General features: G+C 35.1%; 1 protein-coding gene across 3 annotated transcripts in view; it reads left to right on the top strand.

Annotated features, from left to right (window-relative positions):
• Positions 1-21,728, top strand: part of mcm10 (minichromosome maintenance 10 replication initiation factor) — a 35,172-nt gene that overhangs the window by 5,094 nt on the left and 8,350 nt on the right. For 2 of the 3 annotated variants that reach the window (XM_028813650.2, XM_051931224.1), the window contains exons 6-17: positions 318-510; positions 1,961-2,126; positions 4,739-4,906; positions 6,556-6,672; positions 7,674-7,870; positions 8,243-8,337; positions 9,069-9,179; positions 10,099-10,219; positions 12,449-12,653; positions 12,760-12,898; positions 19,681-19,802; positions 19,914-20,027. In XM_028813650.2, the coding sequence (XP_028669483.2) occupies positions 318-510; positions 1,961-2,126; positions 4,739-4,906; positions 6,556-6,672; positions 7,674-7,870; positions 8,243-8,337; positions 9,069-9,179; positions 10,099-10,219; positions 12,449-12,653; positions 12,760-12,898; positions 19,681-19,802; positions 19,914-20,027 (1,748 nt within the window). The remainder of the gene's footprint in view (positions 1-317; positions 511-1,960; positions 2,127-4,738; positions 4,907-6,555; positions 6,673-7,673; positions 7,871-8,242; positions 8,338-9,068; positions 9,180-10,098; positions 10,220-12,448; positions 12,654-12,759; positions 12,899-19,680; positions 19,803-19,913; positions 20,028-21,728) is intronic. The other variant, XM_051931226.1, reaches the window with a different exon arrangement.

The raw sequence follows: 21,728 nt of genomic DNA, 5'->3' as shown, positions 1-21,728 counted from the left end.
ATTGATAATTAGATACACATTAATTGAGGTATGTTTATTTTAAATATAGATTATGACTTGTAAAATTCCATTCTATGCTCGTGTTGTAATCAAGGCATTGCAACCCAGTGGATTAGGACCCGACACTGGACAAACAATCAAACCACTGTGCCACATAGCAAATCATCTAACCAATCACTAGCTACTTTCTGATTTTGAGCAATTCGCTCAGTATGCCTTTTGTTTTCTATGTAATATGCATTTATTTTAAATAAGTAATATTTCAAGGTAAAATAATGTATCAACTATTCGTGCCTCATGTACTTTTTTCCTTTCAGAAAAATCGATCTCTCAAAAGCCTGTGGTTGCTAGTACGTCTTCACAGCCACAGCAGAGTAATAATAGAATAACTCCAACCGAAAGCCCCATGCCAATAGCAAGACATCAAGAAGCAGCTGCTTTAAAAGTGTCCCCTGTTTCCAGAGACATTCATGATGTAACTGTAGAGAAATTCTCGGGGCTCAGAATCAAGTGAGTTTCACCTGTGCACTATTATTAATATTAATTTAATGTATTGTTTTTTCTTCTTATGCAGGTATTTAATTTAATTTTGCCTGTTTTGGGCCAAACATTTTTTACTTGTTGTTTTATCTAATACTAGCAGGGGTACCTGGCACTGCATGCAATATGGGCACCAACAGGGGCACCTGGCATTGCATGCAATGTGTGCACCAACTAAACTTTGGAACAAAATATAGCCTTCATCTGTATAAGTGGGGAAACTGCAGTTTGTTGAAGATAAGTTCAATGGTGTTTATTTGCATATCTGATGAGCAAACACATATTCAGCTTTATATGTTAGATAAGCTACACATACTCTGTATAATGAGTGGCCTATCATTTGTGTGATGGTTAAGTGCTGAGTTAAATGGATCATCATCGGATCATATTATTGTACTAGCCATGTGCGCCCAACTACGTTGCGCGTGTTAAAGTTGTCTGTGAAGGGCTCCCTGTTTAAACGCGGCTGCCAGTCGTGAACTGGCACAGCATTGTGATTTTTAATAAGGGAAACAAAATTAGAAAACAAAACCCTTGGACATTGATTCGATAGGAACGGCCTACTCGGAATCACTGTCCGAATAGTAATTATATGGTGGTGGAGGAGCATTTCTGCTTCTCTCCGTTCACAGTCCGTCTCGTTTTCATGACGCTGTTGTTTCCTGTTACGATCTCTTCTCAACCTTTCTCCAATCTCGCAGGTTGCTTTGTGGCAATCCAAAGAGTAAGGAAGAAGCAATCCTTTTTTTTCTTGAACTCCAAACGCCGACTGATGGAAAATCACAGAAGTGTGCCCGACTTATATACTCTGACTGCCGACTCCAAGAAGTGGGTGAACATTCGATTTGGACGAAGTGCTGCCAATGACGGTCGATAGAAACACAAAAAAACCACAGTCTCGACAACGAAGCAGGTGTCGACGCCCGATCTAAACACAAAGAGTGCTATCGATAGTGTTTGTAAACAAAAGTAACAACCAAGGTGTTGTGTATTCAGCCAGTACAAACAGCACGTAGTCTCCTTTAGTTCAATCCTCTTTAATCACCACACTCCCAACCTCATCCAACGATCCTCCCCCTCACTTCCTCTCCTCCTCCATCACTACTGCCCTCTACTGAACACAGCAGGAACACCACACAAGGCAGTGAATTCGCAGACAAACAAAGATCAAGATCCAAATGAAGATTATATATAAAGATTTGCTGTTCTTTTCTTTTGATTGGGTTGTTTTTTCTACCAGCTTTTTTTTTTTTTTTATCCATAAAATGTATCTAATAAATTGATCTCTTTATTTTTATACACTACTCAAACGTTTGTTATTGGTTAGAAGTAAAACTTATTCATATTTACTGTCATTCAACATTAAAGGAATAGATAAACCATCATCTGAATCTATATAACCTCTTTTTGGTAATTTTAGGAAACCCCATGTGTCCTCAATGGAAATGGAGCGCAAGATGTCAGGCCGTAGACTAATAAGACTTTCACAGCTGCCAGACAAACTTTTGCGGGAAAAGTTAGATGAAAGTGACTGGGTTACATTTGGTGTGGTTGTGAGTAAAGTTACACCTCAAAGCTCCAACAGTGTAAGTAAATTAAATACATTCAATATTCTGATTGTCTGTTTTGTAGCGAATGTGCATAATTTCTCTTTAATATTTGTGTCAAATTTAATATATGTGTTTAACTTAGAAAAGAACACAAGTATAGATTAGATAAAGAAAATTTGAATCTTGTTATCCAGTACTTAGGCATTGGGGTGGTATATAACACCAATATTACATCAAAAGGGTCTGGCTGCAGACCTTTAGCGAAAAGGCCCCGCTATAGCTCCTTTTTGATGTGCAATTTATAAAAGATCAGCAAATGCTGGAACAAAATAAAAAATGATGTACATGCATTTTTCAAAAGTCATGCAAAGAGACCTAATAAAAAATGAATGGCATCCAAGAGCACTGAACATCAACATTTCTAACAGATGGTGGATCTACCAAATCTACGTCATTTTCACCTTTAGCCACAGGCCACTGAAATACATAGAGGGTCCTGCCAGTAAAGGTCTGCAGATTATAATATTTTAATTAAGTAATTTAAAAAGCAGCAAGCAGCAATCATTCATTGATTACCACAGAAAACTGATGTAGCACGGGTGTGCCCATTTTTGGGAGGTAAAGTCCAAATCCCCCACCCTTGGAAAATGGCTGTCTTGATCACGTGCCCATTTCCATTATATTTTAGTGTTTAACAGTATTTTTTGTAGTTATAATGTACATTGGTTAACAATTGGTGATACATTTATGTCAATAAGTTGCTTAGTGGTTATGCTTAATATAATAATTTTATCTGGGTCTTTTTTTAAAAAAAAAAAAAAAAAAAAGCAGAAAACTGAACCTTGAGAATTATTTTTAATAATATTAATAATTAGCAACAGTTTAATGAAATAAATTAACAAATGATAAAAGGCAAGGGTGAAAAGGAAGTTTCAATTAAAAAAAAAAAAAATTACTCGAAATAAAGATTAAAATTGTATAGCTGCGATGATGCATAAAAACGGAGTAGCAGCTAAATACATCTGCATGTTTAAAAGACATCCATTCTTTGCAGATGAGCTGTATCTTTTATTCTCAAGGTCACAGTTCATGTACAGTTAGTACATCCCTGAATTTTTTTATTTATTTTTTTATGGCTGTTGAGGTAGAAATATTAAGATGAAAATAATAAGTTGCAGTGGGATTCTGTTAAAATAATTATACTCAGTACACTCCTCTTCAGAGGTCATGTGTTTTACTGTTGTAATTTCTAAAAGGCTTGTGCAAATCTGAATACCATGGCAAAGTTTGAATTGTGTTGCTATCTGGATGCAAAACTGCAGCGAGTCAATATAAATTTAAAAAAATTTGACAACCCTTATTAAAAGTACATATATGTTGTGATTTGGCTCCTCATGATCCTCTAATGGATAAGGCTGTTTTGGAAAATACAAGATACATTGGGTATGAAGGTTATGTGTGGAGATTTTAGTATTCTTTTGTTGTCCATCTAAATACAGTGGAACCTCAGATCACGAAAGTCTCTGAACACGTACAGAGTGGGTTACGACCAAAATGTTTGCCAAACTTTTGCATCTGTTCACGACCACACACTTGGGTGACGAACAAGCCAGTTTCCCTTCTGGTTCGTATGCGCCGGTGATGTACGCACGTGTTCAGTCTCTCCCTGTGCATTCGCTGTGAACTCTTTGTGCTCTATTTCGTCTCCCTTCCGGTTCGTATACGCCGGTGATTTACGCATGTGTTCAGTCTCTCCCTGTACCCGTACAGTACATTGTTCTCGATCAGACACGCATCGCGCAGAGGGACTTTACCTCAAAACTGTAATCTCCTCTCCACCCAGTTCCTCCTCACTTCTTTCATGCCAGAACTCGACTCATGCAAGGTTAGTTTTCTTGGTTGTTTATGGTTAGTTTTGTATAAATTGTGGATTTTTCAAATGTTCATTTTTTTTTCCCTGTGCTTAAAACTCATTTAAAAAAAAAAAAAAAAAAAAAAAGTGTTTACAGCGATCGGTTCGTAAGGCTATTAGCGTGAACTCCTGCAATGTTACTTTCTTGGTTGTTTATGGTTGGTTTTTAATAAAGCGCATTCTATGGTATAATTAACTATTTTTGTGCTTAAAAATCTTAAAATATTTAAAAATCTGAATATTTACATTCAGCTCGTACGGTCCGGAATGGATTAATTGTATTTACATACAATCCTATGGGGGGAAATTGCTTCGGGTCACGACCAAATCGGGTTGCGACCAGAGTTTTGGAACAAATTACGGTCGTGACCCGAGGTTCCACTGTACTGTATAATGAATGTGTCTTGGACAAGTCACTTGGTTTGAAGGTCTGCATAATAATGACTAAATAGCTGGACTAGTTTATCAGTGCAAGAAAATCACAAGGAAATGTGGTTATCGAGTCAGCAGCTGTGTGATCATACAGTCCACAAGATAATATATTGATAATAAATATACTTAAATAGCATATAGTATTAACTTGATTTACACGGACAACTGAAATGCCCAAACTAGATAGCATGCATTCCCTTTTAAGTACAGCCATTCAAAAGCTCTATCAGATTAATTAAATAAAAAGTCTTGCACTTTTTTAGTTGTTATTTCCATGTATTAACACTTTATTGTTCATTTTTAGGGTAAAACATTTAGTATCTGGAGACTCAGTGATCTTCGAAACCTGGACACTTATGTCTCTTTGTTCCTTTTTGGTGATGTCCACAAAGAACACTGGAAAACAGAATCTGGCTCAATTATTGGAATTCTGAATCCAAACCAAATGAAGCCCAAGGATGGTTCTGATGGTGTAGGTAGTAGGTGTTTATTTTTTTTTTTCCTTCAAAACTGAAGTGAAATGATATCTCGGTATCTACAAGTGCCTTTTAAAATCGTCTTTTATAGTGTCTTGCTGACTGCCTTTTGCAAGATATTTCATCACTCAAAAATCAGGGACAACTGATAGTTCCCATGGACTGGTTAATTGTTCATTGAGTTACTTTTGGCTAAGCACAAAACATGTTAATGTTAATGTCCCAAGCCTCCATTTCACATTCTTTCAAGCATCACATACTAATTACTTTATCTAAACTTAAACATACACATTCTAATAAACAATGACACCCTTTAGCAATTTATGCTCATTTTCCCAAAATTCCTGCTTATGTCGATTTTACATATACCCCAGAATTTTATGTTTTCAAAATTCCATTAAAACTACTTTATGAATATTGATTTAATGAGGTCATTTATACCTGCTGCTGTTTCAGTTGCAGAACATTTTGATTACAGAATGTCAGTTTATGAGCTGTAAGACATAGTTATAGTCTTGGTCATATAGTGTAAAAGTCATTATGTAAATAATTCTAAAATAAACGCACACTAAAATAAAGCACTCAAATTATATATTAGAAATAATTTAGCATACTTCAAAAACACAGTTTTCCAACAGCATTACAGCACCTTTGCACTGTCAGAATGCTCACAAAATACTTACCAGAAACATAAAGAACCAAAATGAAATTATAAGTCCGGCATAATGTAGCAGGGCTTAAAAGGAATGAGCATGCTGTGAAGAAGTGATACTGTTAGTCAGAAACAACAGCATTCTCTTTTGGCTTGACTGACTTGAGATACAGTATCAGAAGCTCAGTGAAGAGAACTCATTTTCAGTAAACAATACACATGTGCTTCATGCTTCAAAAAGCATGCAGCACCACAGGTTCTGGGAATGACTCCCCAAAACCCCAACTCCCCCAAGAAAGCAACATGTTGCTTTTCCTCTGGTTCAGGTGGCAGAATATGTCGCCTAGCAAGGAAGTGTGTCTTTATATTGCCCATTGTAGGGTAACATTAAGAAGAACAGGCAGGAGAGCATTTCTGTAACCCAACTGGCAAGGTAAGCATACAGTCTTTGACAAAGAAAAGTAGTGTCTCTTTGACATAGATGGAACTGAGTGCATGTCCTGGAGACTTGGCCTTTCAATGGCTACTGACATCTACTATTCCTATAACAAAACTGTGTTATCCTTCACCTGAAAGGTCATTTTCATAGTCCAAAAAGCTAAAACCTTTTTATGGCTTATGTATCTTTAGTGTGAAATCTAGTGGAGAGTTGTGTTAAAAGGAAGAAGAAAGCCGTGAATGTCCATGCTACTTAATAAAATTTGTCTTCAGTAAAAATTAAGCCCATGGAATCCTTGCGGGGTTTTTAATTTGCTGATTCCATCTGTTATATCTAGATCTTTATAGATATAAATTACTTTATAGGTATAGGTAGTGGCAGTAAATATCAGGTACTCCAAGCAATTTTATATTTAATGTTCTACACCTAAGGAAAATCAGTGTTTTTAAAAAAAAAAAAAAAACTTCGCAATAATCCTTCATATTTAATACTTAAATTGTTTTGTAATTACTAGCCATGATACATTTAGGAGTGTGTTTATGTTTGTTTTTTAGGTTTCTTTATCTGTAGACCATCCACAGAAAATTTTGCTAATGGGAGAAGCTATAGACTTTGGAACTTGTAAAGCTAAAAAGAAAAATGGAGAGCCTTGTACACAAATTGTTAACTTGGTAAGTAGTGCTTTATGTATATACTTGTATACATGTATATGTATAAAAATACGAGTGTGTATGTAGACACCGTTACCTGTCAAAAATTTTAGAAGATCCGTATTTTTCCCATTTTTATAAAACTGTCAGCAGTTGAACGAGTGAATAACTTGACATTTTTACATAAGTAGGTATTAAACTGCCAAAGGTTAAAAAAAAAAAAAAAACTTACCAAAAAATATCATTTTTAGAGTTATGCGAAATGAACCAACAACTGACAGCTTTTTTCCAGAAGTTAAGCCTTAAAAAGTTGACATAAGCAATTTCTTCAGGTGTTCCAACTTATCTATTTACTTACAAATATTTAGTCTGAATAAAAGCAGTAATAAAGTGTTGCTACACCCTCTGAAGCATAATTAGAGCAATATTACACTATAGGAAGTAGTACTGTATATTGTTATAATATTGCAAGGAAATAGCAGTTAATGAAGGAAAACTGACAGACATTTATAACCCTTAAAAGTGTAGGTCTTTCCTTTAGAGAAATTGCAATGAGAGTCAAGCTGAATATTATCCAAAGTGATCAGAGTGCCACACTTACATACCCATGTATAGATGTTAAAGTTCTTGATATAATAATGTTTCCAAACCACAAAGATTTTTTTTTTAACAAAAATATTAATTGCAGCCTTATCATGGAAACCATTATTACCCCAGCTTAGCTATGTATTCATTTAGAAAGGGCATAAGGTTTAACATAAATGTCTTAATCATTTCATTCAGTGTTGTTTTGCTATTTATATAGATTAATTTATCTTAATGTGTGAATTTATAATTTCTATCTGCAGTTAAGTCTAGTAGTTGAGACTGGAAATTTGTAATGTTGAAGGTTCAAACCCCACCTTTGACTGCAGCTTGTGTGGCAGCATTATAAAAATTCACTTCTCTTAAACTTATTGACATATCCAACAATTATCGGAGTACTATCCCTTAAATATAATTTTTTCTTTTAATTCCTTTAGGACCTGTGTCCGTTCTGCCAGTACCACGTGAATGCACAGTACAAAAAGCTGAGTTCAAAACGGGCCGAATTGCAGTCTAGTTATTCTGGAAAAGCACCAAATAAGTACAAAAGGAAAGGCGGCAGCCTCAAAGAACGACTGTGCCAAAGTGGCTTTCACTATGGAGGGATTTCGTCCCCTGCATTTGCAGCTTCTCTGTATGAACCTGTATAGATTATAATAATTCATCAAAATAGTAAACATTTGTTTGTGTTCTGTTAGTACAGAATTAATAATCTGATTTAGCTGCAAAATGAGCATATCTTCTTGACTACAACAGTATATGTTGTAGCAAAAATGGCAAAAGAGAAACTGCTTCTATTTAAGGACCTTATCTAATGTTGTTATGTATTGTGTGTGTTTACATAAAGTTTTCCAGATTTTAGGCTGCTTTCTTTTTGATTTTTACTAATGTGTTTTGGGTTAGCATGGCAAACAATTGCATCTGCTAGTTTAGATATTTATATTGTATAATCCAACTTTTGTTCAGTGATCATCAGGTGTTGATAATACTTTCTATTTTTTTAAAGTGCAGCAACGGTTCCCCGGAAGCCAAGTCAGACAACTTTAAGCTCATTATTTATTAAAGGAGCGGATTCCATTGTCAAAGAAGCCCAAAAATCTGGTAAGGGGAAGTTGAGCATTTTTTGCAATCCTGAAATTTTAACTCTTAATTCTTTTATATTAAAAAAACATTTGAATCTTAATTATAATTTATTTCAAAAGTTGTTCTACATAGTTTTTTTTCAATTTTGTTCTTAGAATTTCAAAGCAGCTATCCATTTATTCATGTTGGTTGTGTGAATGTACTCCTGGAAAATCTTCCAAATCACAGGTGTTTCCTGTTTTGCAACTCAGTGCTAGTTGTGCATTAATTGCAGTAGAATAAGGGAATTCATTACTAATTTTACAGTGCTCCACATGTAAAAAGATAAACTAAAAAAATCACATTGTCTAAGGCACATTATAAGGCAAAGCATGTGTTCTTCCGAAGATTGGCATAATGCCACATAAGCTAGCTATCAGGATGTTTTTGTAGGAATGCCTTTTTTTGGGGGGGGGGGGGGGGAGCTCTTTGACCCCAGATTGGCACAGAACATTTTTTTAAATAATTTGATGTACCATAGTTTTGTTTTCTTGAAATGGATAAACTATGTAACTAATTCTTTCAACTTTTAACTATTATTGCTTATTTTTTACGTTATTTGTAATATGTATATATGTATATGTTTGCTAGGCATGTATTAGTAATCCTATTGAACTGATTTAAGGGTGTTACTGCACCTGAAATATAAAAGTGACTTGGTACAGTTTGTTTGGGTCAATGCAGTTTTACATATCTATTTTGATTTTCAGCAGTATTATCAAGGAAAATATCTCAGTCTTCTGATGATTTTAAAGAGCTACTAAAAATGCCAACTCCTGGAGCATTGAACCTTCATCATTTTTCACAAGGGAAAGTTTCAGGTATAATATGTTCACACACCTGGGTTGTTTTCCTGTACAATAAATTTTGGGCAGTTCTCTTGCTATTTTAGAATTGTGTCATTGTCCTTTCATTATTGTATGTCTCTCATCTCTAACTGCTTGCTAGGCCTGTATTTTGTGCTTTCTTTTTTACTAATATGCAGTTGTAGAAATATAGTAGACTTCCACTTTCCACTAATGCTTCTGTTACCTGGTAAGCGTGTTGCATCTGGTAGTGATCCCTGGCAAGCACTGTAAGGAAAAATAGAGTGCAAAATTAAATTGTTGGGTGGCACATCTATAGTTAATATGTATTTGGTATTTTTGGTATTTGGTACACTGTATTAATCCCCGAAGGGAAATATTTTGTGTGCAGATTCTGTATGATCCCATTGACAGCTTTCAACTGAGGATCTTCAGGTTATAAATAGAATTGTAATAATATTAGTAATGCATTGCAACAGCAATAAGTAGAATGCTAGCTCATTACAGGAGCATTCATGTGTATATCGAACCACATATATTTAATTGGTTTCTGTTTAGTGTTGCTGTTTATTCTCTATAGATTCTTTTTGGAGCACCTAAAGTCGAAATGAAAATAGCGGAAAGAAGCAAACTATGTAGGAGACACACAGGATGGAATCCAAATGATATCCAATAGCTGTTGCTGTTGTTAATTTCAGCTTCAACACCTCTGGTATATTCTTGAAATACCCTGTTATTAATACAGTTATAAACTCCAAAAAGACCCACAGATAGTTCACCCCTTCCAAAGTATTGAATAGTGCAGTAGATTGGAACTACTTTATTTGTTACCATAGGGAACCTTAGACATTACGGTAGTTCAAATATGTTATAACATTGACTCTCGCTATAGTTTTTGTAGAATTTAAGGATTGTTTTGACATCTGTTTTATAGCTGGTTCAGCTGGAAAACCAGTAACAGGTATTCAGTCCATAACTGCATCTCAGCTTATAAAGCAACAGAAGCAACAAATGCTGGAGGCAAGAAGAAAAAAATCAGAAGATATTCAAAAAAGGTGTGTTTTTTTTGTTTTTGTTTTTTTTTTTTAATTTCTCGGGTGATTTCTCTGCATATGTAGCTCTGGGACTAATAGGCAGAGGTAGGTAGAGTAGCCAAAAATTGTACTCAAGTAAGAGTAGCGTTACTTCAAAATAATATTACTCAAGTAGAAGTAAAAAGTAGTCATCCAAAAAATTACTCCAGTAAGAGTAAAAAAATGTATTTGGTGAAAAGACTACTCAAATACTGAGTAACTGTTTGATCATAATAAATTATTTATTTTTTAGAAATGTTGTAATAAGACAGACAAAAATATAAAATAATGTGCAAATTCTGCTATTTCCAAATAATAAAATAAAAAATGAGTACAAATAAATAACATCTTTACAAAATAAAGATGCACAAATAACACAGTTCCAAATCTGTTTTTCACAACAAAGCTTTTGAAGCCAATACCTACAGTAGGTAACATGTATGTTTGAACAGTGCAAACTACTTATAGTGACAAAATATACTGTACACTGATAGTATAATACTGCATATTCACTTGCCCTCCAAATAGCACATATGATAGAAAATAACATTAGAACAAGGCAGCTTGTGCACGTACAAGAAGTCTCACTTTACCTTGACTGTCTGTGCTTATGCATGTTTGGTTAAAACATTCTTGTTCTTCACTCAGTGAAGTGATGGTTAAGCTTCAGCAGGAGTTGGTTCTCATTTTTCATATATTCTTTCTTTCCCTATCCGCTGTCTGTGAGAAGTTTGTGCCGCTATGCTGCCACAGTTTGTGTGTGGTCATGTGACTGCATGGCTATGTCTGATTTGTGAAATGGAGCCATGTGATTATTGTTGCTACGTCTGATTGGTGAAACGGAGTCTTGTGATTATTATTGCTATGTCTGATTGGTGAAACGGAGTCTTGTGATTTTTTGTTGCTACGTCTGATTGGTGAAACAGTCATGCATTAGATCCACTAGCAGCTTCTCTCTGGCAAAAATATAGCGTATATAATGGAAAAAAAGTTAACGATTCGAGTGTTGCCCAATGTAGTGGAGTAAGAGTAGCGTTTCTTTTTCACAAATGTACTCGAATAAAAGTAAAAAGTATGGTGCAGTAAAACTACTCTTAGAAGTTTGATTTTTTTTTAAAGTTACTCAAGTAGATGTAACGGAGTAATTGTAACTCGTTACTACCCACCTCTGCTAATAGCTTAATCTTTTTAACTACATTACCAGCAGAAATCCTACAAAGTTGTGTTTTCATGGTTATTTTGACAGTTTCACAGAGGAATGGCTTCTCTTTTTGGTGAATTATTCTGTCATTTATGACTAGTAGCATTTTTTATGAGTCAATCCTTGATAAAATTGTCATTGTCATTACAACTATAAATCAGAACCCCTTTTTGAATAATACATTTTCTACTTTTAGGCAGTAAGAGAAGGATTCTTTTAGGTATTGATTAGCTCAACTTAATGCAGTATCTATCCACTTTTATTTTTCATTGTTTTCTTGGTGACAAATGAGTGGTAAATGTGTCTGATTCCAGCAATTAATAAGATATTATATGATATGTATGACAGAAGTCAGACTTAAAACATAAAAGAGAAGCAAAGCTTGTTGGTAAAGTAACATAACCAAAATTTATTTTGCTTTTATAATTGTAAAATGATGCACATGTAAATTACCGTGGTGGTATTCGTGTATTTGTTCAGCTGTTTTGGAACTCGCATGGTGTTTGTGCAACTCATAGTTATCAGTAAGTGCTTTCATTACTGGCTCCAGAAAACGCATGTAGGAATTCCATCATTGTGCAAATATTTATGCATTAACTCAACAGATAATACATATAGATATAGTAAAATTCATATAGCCAGACATTTATGGCAAACTTCAAAAGCAATAGGTTAAGATGAAATATTTTTTTCTGCATGTGAATATTGCTGCTTAAGAGGAATATATCTTTGTTCTCATGTTACATAATAAGAATTTGTGCATAAGGCCTGGTTAAAACTGTGGCCACAGATAGGCTGTCAAGACACGCCATATACACACAATAGAACTTGATTGTTCCAGGCAACATGACTTCTGCCTTGCTCTGAAACCATTTTGATATTATTCGCTCTATTATTTTGGTAGTGTTTTGCAAATTGAGTAATTTTGGGCTTAAATATGTGCACTTATAGAAGCTTCTCCCACTGACCTTTGTTTTGTTTTGTTTTTTTTAATTTTATTTTAATTAAAGGTTTTTAGAGAGCACACTTAAAACTGGTTGCCATGAAACTTCTGAACACTTGTCTCCTAAAGCAGCTGATACATTTCCTGGAAAACAGAAAACAATGGCCACTCCACTGGCCCCAAAACTGGGTGGAGGACTTGAAGAGGGGGAGGACATCTTGCTCTTTGATTCTCCATTCCCTGTCCAAGAGCTTCCTATGTCTGCAGCTAAGGTGAATAAGTTTAGTGGTCAGTCAAACTAAACTAGAACTTTAAAGCATATTCAAGCTGGAAAGAAATGTAGCAGTGCTGTTCAGTTGATGTAGAATTTTCTTTCAGAAAGTGGCTTTGAGAAAGCTGAGAGAAAGGGGAACACTACTAACTAAAGAGGATCCTAATAATATAAAACGGAAGAGAACAGAAGCAATTATTAGTAATATCGCAAAAAGAGCAGAGAAAAGCCTCTCTTCCCCAGAGGGTAAGAACTTTAAAAGACCAAAATTCGATTTTTCTTATTACTTATCAGTGTGTGTATGTATATGTGTAAGATGGGGGGGGGGAGGTTATTTAGAAATGCTGCATTTCTCAGTAATTGTAGACTCCACCAATAGGTCTCAGAAGTAAACAATCTCACTAGACAGCTATTAAGTGAAGCCAGGATCTATAACTCCTGGTATGAAATCAGTGTAGTTAGTAATTGGACTCAATGCAGAGATCCGATCTAATACATCCTGCAAATGCTGAGCAGCTCTCCATGTCTTCACTGTAATGGTTATGATTTTAACAATATTCTGATTGATTTTAAACCCAACCTAATTTTTCTAAAGGAAATTTTGATTGTGAAGCTTCAATGTCTATCCATATTGAAAGGGTGATTACATTCCAAGTCTTCTATAAATTGAAGATGGGCTTTTAATTACTAAATTAATGTCAGTAAAGCCCAAGCCTCCTTTGGCTTTGTAACACTTTTATCCTAATTGTAAATAGGGCTGAAAAAAATGAATGCTTTCATAAATGATTATTTGGATGAATATTAGACCAAATAATCGGCTTAGTTGAAAACTATGTCCTGCAAATGAGAGACTGTGATAAATAATATTTGGCATTGTTCGGTAGCTATATTGCATTAATCTAATAGAGTAATGTCAAAACCAAATTTTAAAGATGTTTTAACTTAAATTTATTAACTCTTTACTACATTATTTCACTTTTAAATTTAAGGGAAAACATTTTTTCTTTGTTTGCACAAGAAAAAAATTCAACTTAAAATTCAGTTAAATTTGAAAAATAAAGTCCACCATTCAGTAAACATTAAATAGGTCATTAGAAATACGTCGGTGAATCTGGAACAACAAGTAAATTGATGTTCAGTTCAAAATGGTGAGATCTATAGCCATGAGCAATACATCATTCATTAGGTGTCTTTTTGTAACATGTTTTCAGTCAATATTGACATTGATTATCCTTGTACATACTGTTTAAATCACAGTGAATTATCAATTATTTGATATTTACCTATTATTAACTTTTCCTTTTTAACTTTACATTATATGTATACTGTATGTATATGTTTGTGTTGTGTTTCAGCAAGTATGTGCCCAAAAATAATAGTGGATTTCCTATTGGAGGTCTGAGTGAAGGGCAGTGCTTTCCCTGTTTGTACCATTAGGGACTTTTACAAACTGCAGATTCCAGCATTAATTACAAGTGATGTCACAAGAAGGGGAGCAAAAGAACAATAAAAGGCTCAAGCTAACAAAGTATAGTCTGGGAGCATTTAATGTTTGATACAATGTTTGATTTCAGCTGCCATCACTGCCTTTTCAATGCAAATGTAGAGATGTCAGGTAATTGAAAGGAACTACTCTGGGTGTCTCTCTCCTAGGAGGTTTCGTTTTGCCGACATGTTTGCATCCCTTGTGCATTAGCAGCTAAGCGACTTTGTCTTCAGAGGTTTCGTTTTGCTGACGCCTTCGCCTTGCTTGTGTTTTAGTGGCAGGAGGAAAAGTAAAAGGGATGCTATTTTGCGAGTGTCTCTTTCTTCAGAGGTTTCGTTTTGCTGACATGCTAGCCTTGCTTGTGTATTAGTGGCTAAGCGAGTTTATTTCCTCTGAGGTGGAACTCTTACTCCGACTCCATCTCTCACTTCTGGGCCGGACAGACACACAAACTTCCACGCGTAGATGTTTATATATAAGATTAGTTTTTTTTCCCCCCAAGTCAATTATTTTCATTTTTACAAATTGTTTTAATTAACACCCTTTTTATTTCTTGTTATTGGCTTTAACTTTCTGTTTGCAACTAACCATGGTATGGTTTCTACTCATCTTTATAGAGCTTTCTACCACACCAGGATATTTCCCTTCCAGGACCTCAAGCATCCATCCATCCATTTTCCAACCCGCTGAATCCAAACACAGGGTCACGGGGGTCTGCTGGAGCCAATCCCAGCCAACACAAGGCAGGGAACCAATCCTGGGCAGGGTGCCAACCCACCACAGGACACACACCAAGCACACACTAGGGCCAATTTAGAATCACCAATCCACCTAACCTGCATGTCTTTGGACTGTGGGAGGAAACCGGAGCGCCCGGAGGAAACCCACACAGACATGGGGAGAACATGCAAACTCCACGCAGGGTGGACCGACCTCAAGCATATACCTAGTAATGCAACTGAAAGCTAAATAAGCCTTATATATTATGCATGTTATGTTCTTTGTGGTTTGTTTAAAGAAAATGTTTACATGTGTTATTTTGGTTTTAAATTTTTTTCAGTTATTTTTCATTAATGTGCTTGTAGCTTATAGTTAGGACACTGTCCTCAGCAAGAGAATTCACTCAGGGTAATGCCTCTTTCCATTGCAAATTCTCTTTGGAAGCTGCTGGTGAGTGTAACAGTGTGGAGGTCTACTGTGAAATGATGTCTTTAGCAGCATTTTAGAATGTCAAGTTGTTGCAGAGGACCTTCTATCAGTCACCCCAGCAACTGAAGACACTACCATTATTTACATTAACCATAAAGGCCACATCAGTAAAGAACAGTTATGCCCACTAAATAGTTCTTTGTTTAAAGCTTGTTTCTCTGTTTTTTGTTTTGTTATAGGAGAGACATGTAATGAAAGTCCTTCCATATAACATAGATTCATGCATAAATACATCCTTTTTTTTCTGCTACAAATGCTTCACTGCAGTTTTTTGCAACCTTTCAAGTAAATAATACATTTTATTTGTATAGCTCCTTTCCCATGTAATGTTTATCAATGTTTGCAAATAGTAAGGATAATACCTGTTTCAATCACAACAACATTTTAAAGCATTTTTCACTTGAAATCTTTCAGATGGATACTGTTATGTTGTGAGCCCTAATTCTTGGTCTCGCATCTGATCATGTAAAGGATAAGACCAACTGCTCCAGTTTTTCAGTATTTTGTTGGAGAGCAAAACGGGAACCGCTTTCATTGGCTTCTAAAATCAAAGAATATTGTTCACTTTTAAAAGCAAAATATAGCTCAGCCCAGGATATGAGGGAGTATTTGCCCATCTCTCAAGATCCTTTTTTGAATCTTGTAAGGACAGCAATAAAAGTGACTTTAAACATTATAATGAATCTAGGAATAATAAATGTATCTGAGTAAGCAAATCTAAAGGGTGATCAAGTAATGGGGAAGGGAGAGGGATTATAAACTATGTATTGCAGATTTCCCCGTGTCATAGTGACTAATTTATCAAAACTAATCTAACCAGAGAAGTCGGAGAATGAAGAATCATATCTGAAAAATCTGAATAACTTTAACAAGTCCTCTTACCTTGTTGAATAAACTGACATTAATCAGGTGGTTTTTAATTGACAAATCGATAGTCTCTCTAAACATATTTTGAGCATTTTTGAAAGAATCTTAAGGTCTACATTTAAAGGAACAATTGGCATGTAATAGTTGCAATCTTCTTGACGTTTTTCCTTTTCTTAACAATAAAGAAATATTCGAGTCTTGTTCTGTTCTACAGTTGGTTACTTTCAGATTAATTAAACATTTTCAATAAAGGCTTTGATAAGAGATCCAGATATTCTATAAAACTTGGCCGAACCTATCTGAGCCACTTCTTTTATAAAATTATTTCTTAAAGAAAAGATTTGGAATATAAAGAGGTCAGAAAAGCATTTATCTATGATAAAATAACATTTGCACATATTGCCTATTGAAATTTCTATGTGTGTATCCTGCCAAATTTAACTTGCAGTGTACTTCTAGAGGGATGGGGTTCGAATAGACCAAGAGCCAGCAATCAATAGCAATTCTTAATTTATCTGAAAGTCTTTTGGATAAATGAGTTAGTCTAATAAGCTAGCAAATTCTATAGCCTTACAGGGCAGTTGAATACTCTGGTATCTCTATTATAAGTGCCCTTCAGCGAGGCTGGGTAAAACTACGGCACAGCCCATGGATGCATCTTCATTTTGACAGACTCCTTGCACATCTAATGCATGTCAGCAGAGAAATCTTGGGGGGAAAATATGGAGTCTAGAAGCCTTCAGAATTATTTTTGCCCATCTAGTTATGTTATCGTATAACCAATGGACTCATCCACTACCAGACTTTACTTAGAAGTAGGATGCTCTCTTGTTTTACTGATGCAACCTGATTTAGTTCCAATATTCAGAAATGCAGTCAGCCAGGTCTCAAAGAATTTGACTACATATGAATCCTCCATGTTTGCTGGGATAGCCAACAATACATATAATTTCATTTCTTTATATATTATCTAATTATTGACATAATAACTCATTAATTGCACTTGCTTTTCCAATGCCTTTCACTGGCACCAAGCAAATCATGAGCAGGCTGTATACAGTTCTGTGCTCTGCTTCTTGGATTCATTTCTTGGATTCCATACGAGTCTGAAGCATTTGCAGAAATAGATTGAACTTCTTTTAACCAGACACTTTTGGAAGGGTTATTAATGATATCACAAATTTCCTAATGAGATGCAGGGTGAAGTTTTTGTTTTGTTCTTTATTTCGCCTTATACAATTTCTTGTATTAGGAATATGTTAGTTTTCGCATACCCCTTGGGGTCAGAGCGCAGGGTCAGCCATTGTACAGTGCCCCTGGAGCAATTACAGGTTAAGGGTCTTGCTCGAGGGCCCAGCAGAGTAGGATCTCTTTTGGCAGTGATGGGGATTCGAACTGGCAACCTTCTGGATACCAGCACAGATCCTTAACCTCAGAGCCACCACTCCGCCCCAGTTGTTGATTCTACTGCAGGTTTCTCAGAGGATCAGAATATAGCTGGCAGATATTTATGAAAAAGTGGTGTGGAGATCAGCAGTCACAAATAAAGGAAAAAGTATGTTTGTTTTTGCACAGGTTTATGTTTTAGTCAGTATAAAGGAAAGTGTAGTATTAGTTGGTCTCCAATTGCATTCGAATTTTACATCAGTTTTATTTGAGCAATTCCATTTATTGTATTCTCCAAAAGTTATTCTCTTCAATTTAAGAAGTAAAGGCATACTGCTTTTGTTATAATATACTATCTGTCCCCCGTGGCTCCGCCTGCGTGGTAGTGAAACGGGACAAACTTCAAAAATCAATAAAAAAAAATTAAAAATGTAATAATAAATAATATCAAGAGGAATTTATATTGATAACTTTCGTATCTGAGGGCCTCTTGACATACAATATTTTTGGTTTTGCTATCAGTGGTGAGAATGTAGCTGTGATCTCTTTGCCAAAAATGTAAAAACTTGGCAAGGTATCTCTGGCCAAGCAGAAGGTAGGTACACTCCAACGTGAAACGTGGCCACTATATCTGATAGTGTTCATCTCTGATGGGAGAGCGTCCCCTACGTGGGGAGAAGAGCACGTGCCTGTGATATCGAGAAGGGTCTAGCTGCAGCTTGCAGTACCTATGACATAGATCAGGTAATGCCCACAACGTCAGTCACAAAACGCCCTTTGACTCAGATAACCCTCCTACAATCCTAATCTTAACCATAGTGTAATGGGGCCATAATGTTAATCATAGTCTGATGTGATGGGTGTTACGTGACTGAAGTTGAGGGCGTTTCGTGATATTGGGGCATTACATGACTGACCTCGTAGGTACTGCGGTCTGCAATTACACTGTTGGTGATATCTCTGCCAATGAGCAGGTACCGGCTATAACACATGTAACTGTGATCTCTTTCAAAAACGTCAAAACGTTGCAATTTAACAATCTCTAGATAATAATGTTTGCTGAACATTTTTAACCACGCCCAGGGCCGGAAATAAGACAAAGAATAGATGACAAAGTAGAATGTCGTAAAGAATTCAAAAACGTTGGCGTGATATACATGCAGAGCGCAGGTTAGAGATGAAAGTGCTAAAATTTCAAAGTATCAAAAAAATGATAGTAAAGATCACATTAGCGCAAAGAAATGGAAATTATTACTTGGTGAAATAACGGAACAGCAAAAAGAGATTGAATATATTGTTTGGATTTAAACCAGTCGGAGACTTGTAGATCATCTTAATTCATGTTGCCATAAGGGAAAAGTAGTGTTTCTTCCGAATGAAGACATGTATCCGTGAGAATTAAAAGATTTGTTGTTTGATGAACGTGAAAACAACATGTGCGGGTGGCAGAGACACGAAGTGTCTGATGTGTAGTTGGGGTTGGTGAGTGAAGCGAGCAGAGGGCGAAGCCCCCTAGTGTGTGTGTGTGTATATGTACAGTATATGTATGTGTATGTATTTGTATGTATGTGTTTTCTAAAAAAAATTAAAGGCTGATGAAACTTCACTGGCTGTAGAAAATATTGTTTTCAACCATCTTTTATGTTTAATATGTAAAAAATGTTTGAAATAGTTTTACTAAACCTAAACTAAATTGTTAATGTACATTATATAGTGGTTCTTCAAAATATTCTTGAGAATATAATACTTAAAATTACCAGTAAGTTTAAATTTTTATATTGAATCTATGCAGGTGCATTTTTCCTTAAGGAAAGCTGATGCCATAGTATTATGTTTATGAGCATTATTAGTTGTGTGGTTGTGTTCAAGCTACTGATCCTAAATTCTGAAGGAAGGCTTCCACTACCTCCTTACCCAAAATGAGAGTAAATTTACACAAATACTTTCTGATTATTTTTATAACACTAATGCAAAGTGTGCTTCTCATGCTTTTGTTCATGTTATCCAAGTAAATTAATTCTCTACTTTTAGTTACACCAGTTACATTCATTTTTATATCTTAACTGATTTCTATCAACAGAGGAGAAAGAAGGCATTGAACCAGCGCTTAAGAAGCGTCGTGAGCAAATGCAGTACTTACAATCGACAGAGTTTCTGGATATTCTTAATGCGAAATCTAGGCACACTGAAGTTTTGATGGAGGTAACAAGCATATGTGTTCTATTTTTTTTCCCCCAGTTTTTATTTTGAAAATATTGTGTTGCATACTTAGAAGTGGTTTAAAAGCTAAGGTTTTATTTGTATTTTTTCTAGGCTGAAAGAGAGATTCAAGAGCAGTATTTTGAACCACTAATAAAAAAGGAGCAAATGGAGGAAAAAATGAGAAACATTAAGGAGATGAAATGTAGAGCAGTGACCTGTAAAACGGTATGTCAATATATTGTCCTTTGTTTCATAGTGGTGTTTTTTTTTTTTTTCTTCCAGAAAAATTTTGTTTATTTGATTCTTTTGTCAACATACTTAGTTATGCTTCTACCAGTACTAGAGACTGAAGCTGCAGTGATGGAATTTGCGAGCAGTGCAGCAGGAGTATAATTAACACCAGAGTAAGCTGCATTGTTTAAGTTAGGCATACAATGTGTGATTATTTCTTGTAGTTCCGAGTCTTACCGCACACCCTCCACCATTTAAACTGTGATGGTGTTTTTCGAAAACTGTCTACATTGCAATGAAGGCATAAAAATGGTGCATTTATTACATACCCATGTGCTTCTAATTTAGATCTTCTTTAAAATTTGTGTACACAAGATGGGGTGGTTCAGCTGTCTTCTCCTCTGTCCACTACCACTAAAGCACTTGTTTACTCAGACCTTTCTCTCTCTCGACTTAGCGGTTAGGGCAGGGTTGGGCAATGTTGGTCCTGGAGAGCCGCAGTGGCTATAGGTTTTCATTCCAACCCAGCTGCTTAATTAGAAACCAATCCTTGCCAGTCTCGCACCTTATTTAATTTTATGGCTTGTTAGTCTGCAATGTAAGGTTCTTCTATCGTAGATTTTTTCCTTTCCATGTATATCCTCCAAATTGTTTGAAGCCTAAAAACCGATAATTTTCAGTCTGTCACAGACATGTTAAAAATATTGCATGTTTTATTAAATCAAACAGTGCATGATTAACACACACAGATGTAAATTAAAACAAACTGAATGGAGAACTGCTGGCTGTTTTGTCATTTACATTTTACTGCTAGTAAGGAGCCATTAAAGAATTGAATGCAGCTGTTTAATATTGAAATAAGCAAATAAGTGAGTGAGTTAATGGGATGCACTGTGGCTCAGGAATGTTTTGAAGTACAGAACCTGCCAGTGTATTTTAACCTCGTTTTTTATGGATTTACTAGCAAAATACCCGCGCTTCGCAGCGGAGAAGTAGTGTGTTAAAGAGGTTATGAAAAAAAAAGGAAACATTTTAAAAATAACGTAACATGATTGTCAATGTAATTGTGTTGTCATTGTTATGAGTGTTGCTGTCTTTTTTATATATATATATATATATATATATATATATATATATATACTAGCAAAATACCCGCGCTTCGCAGCGGAGAAGTAGTGTGTTAAAGAGGTTATGAAAAAGTAAAGGAAACATTTTAAAAATAACGTAACATGATTGTCAATGTAATTGTGTTGTCATTGTTATGAGTGTTGCTGTCATATATATATACATATACACATATACACACACATATACAGATATATTATATATACATATAGACATATGTTTTATATATATATTTTTTTTTATATATATATATATATATATATATATATATATATATATACACACATATATATATATATATATATATATATATATACACATATATACACATACATACATACATATACACACATAGATGCACTTACAATAACATAGAAATCAATATAAACAACATTAACATCATTATCATATGAGAATATGAAGTAATATATAAGAAGCACATTTCATATAAATATAAATTATTAAACAGTAAAATCTTCTTCTATAATTTGCTACCGTGGCTTTTCGTTGGTCTGTCCAGGATTTTAAATCACCTGTAGCTTGCAAACCGTTTCACCTATTGACTTGAAA

This window comes from Erpetoichthys calabaricus, chromosome 1, assembly GCF_900747795.2.
Source record: "Erpetoichthys calabaricus chromosome 1, fErpCal1.3, whole genome shotgun sequence".
Taxonomy (NCBI): Eukaryota; Metazoa; Chordata; class Cladistia; order Polypteriformes; family Polypteridae; genus Erpetoichthys; species Erpetoichthys calabaricus.
Note: the sequence above shows the minus strand (reverse complement) of the source record. Positions and strands in the feature narration are given on the sequence as shown.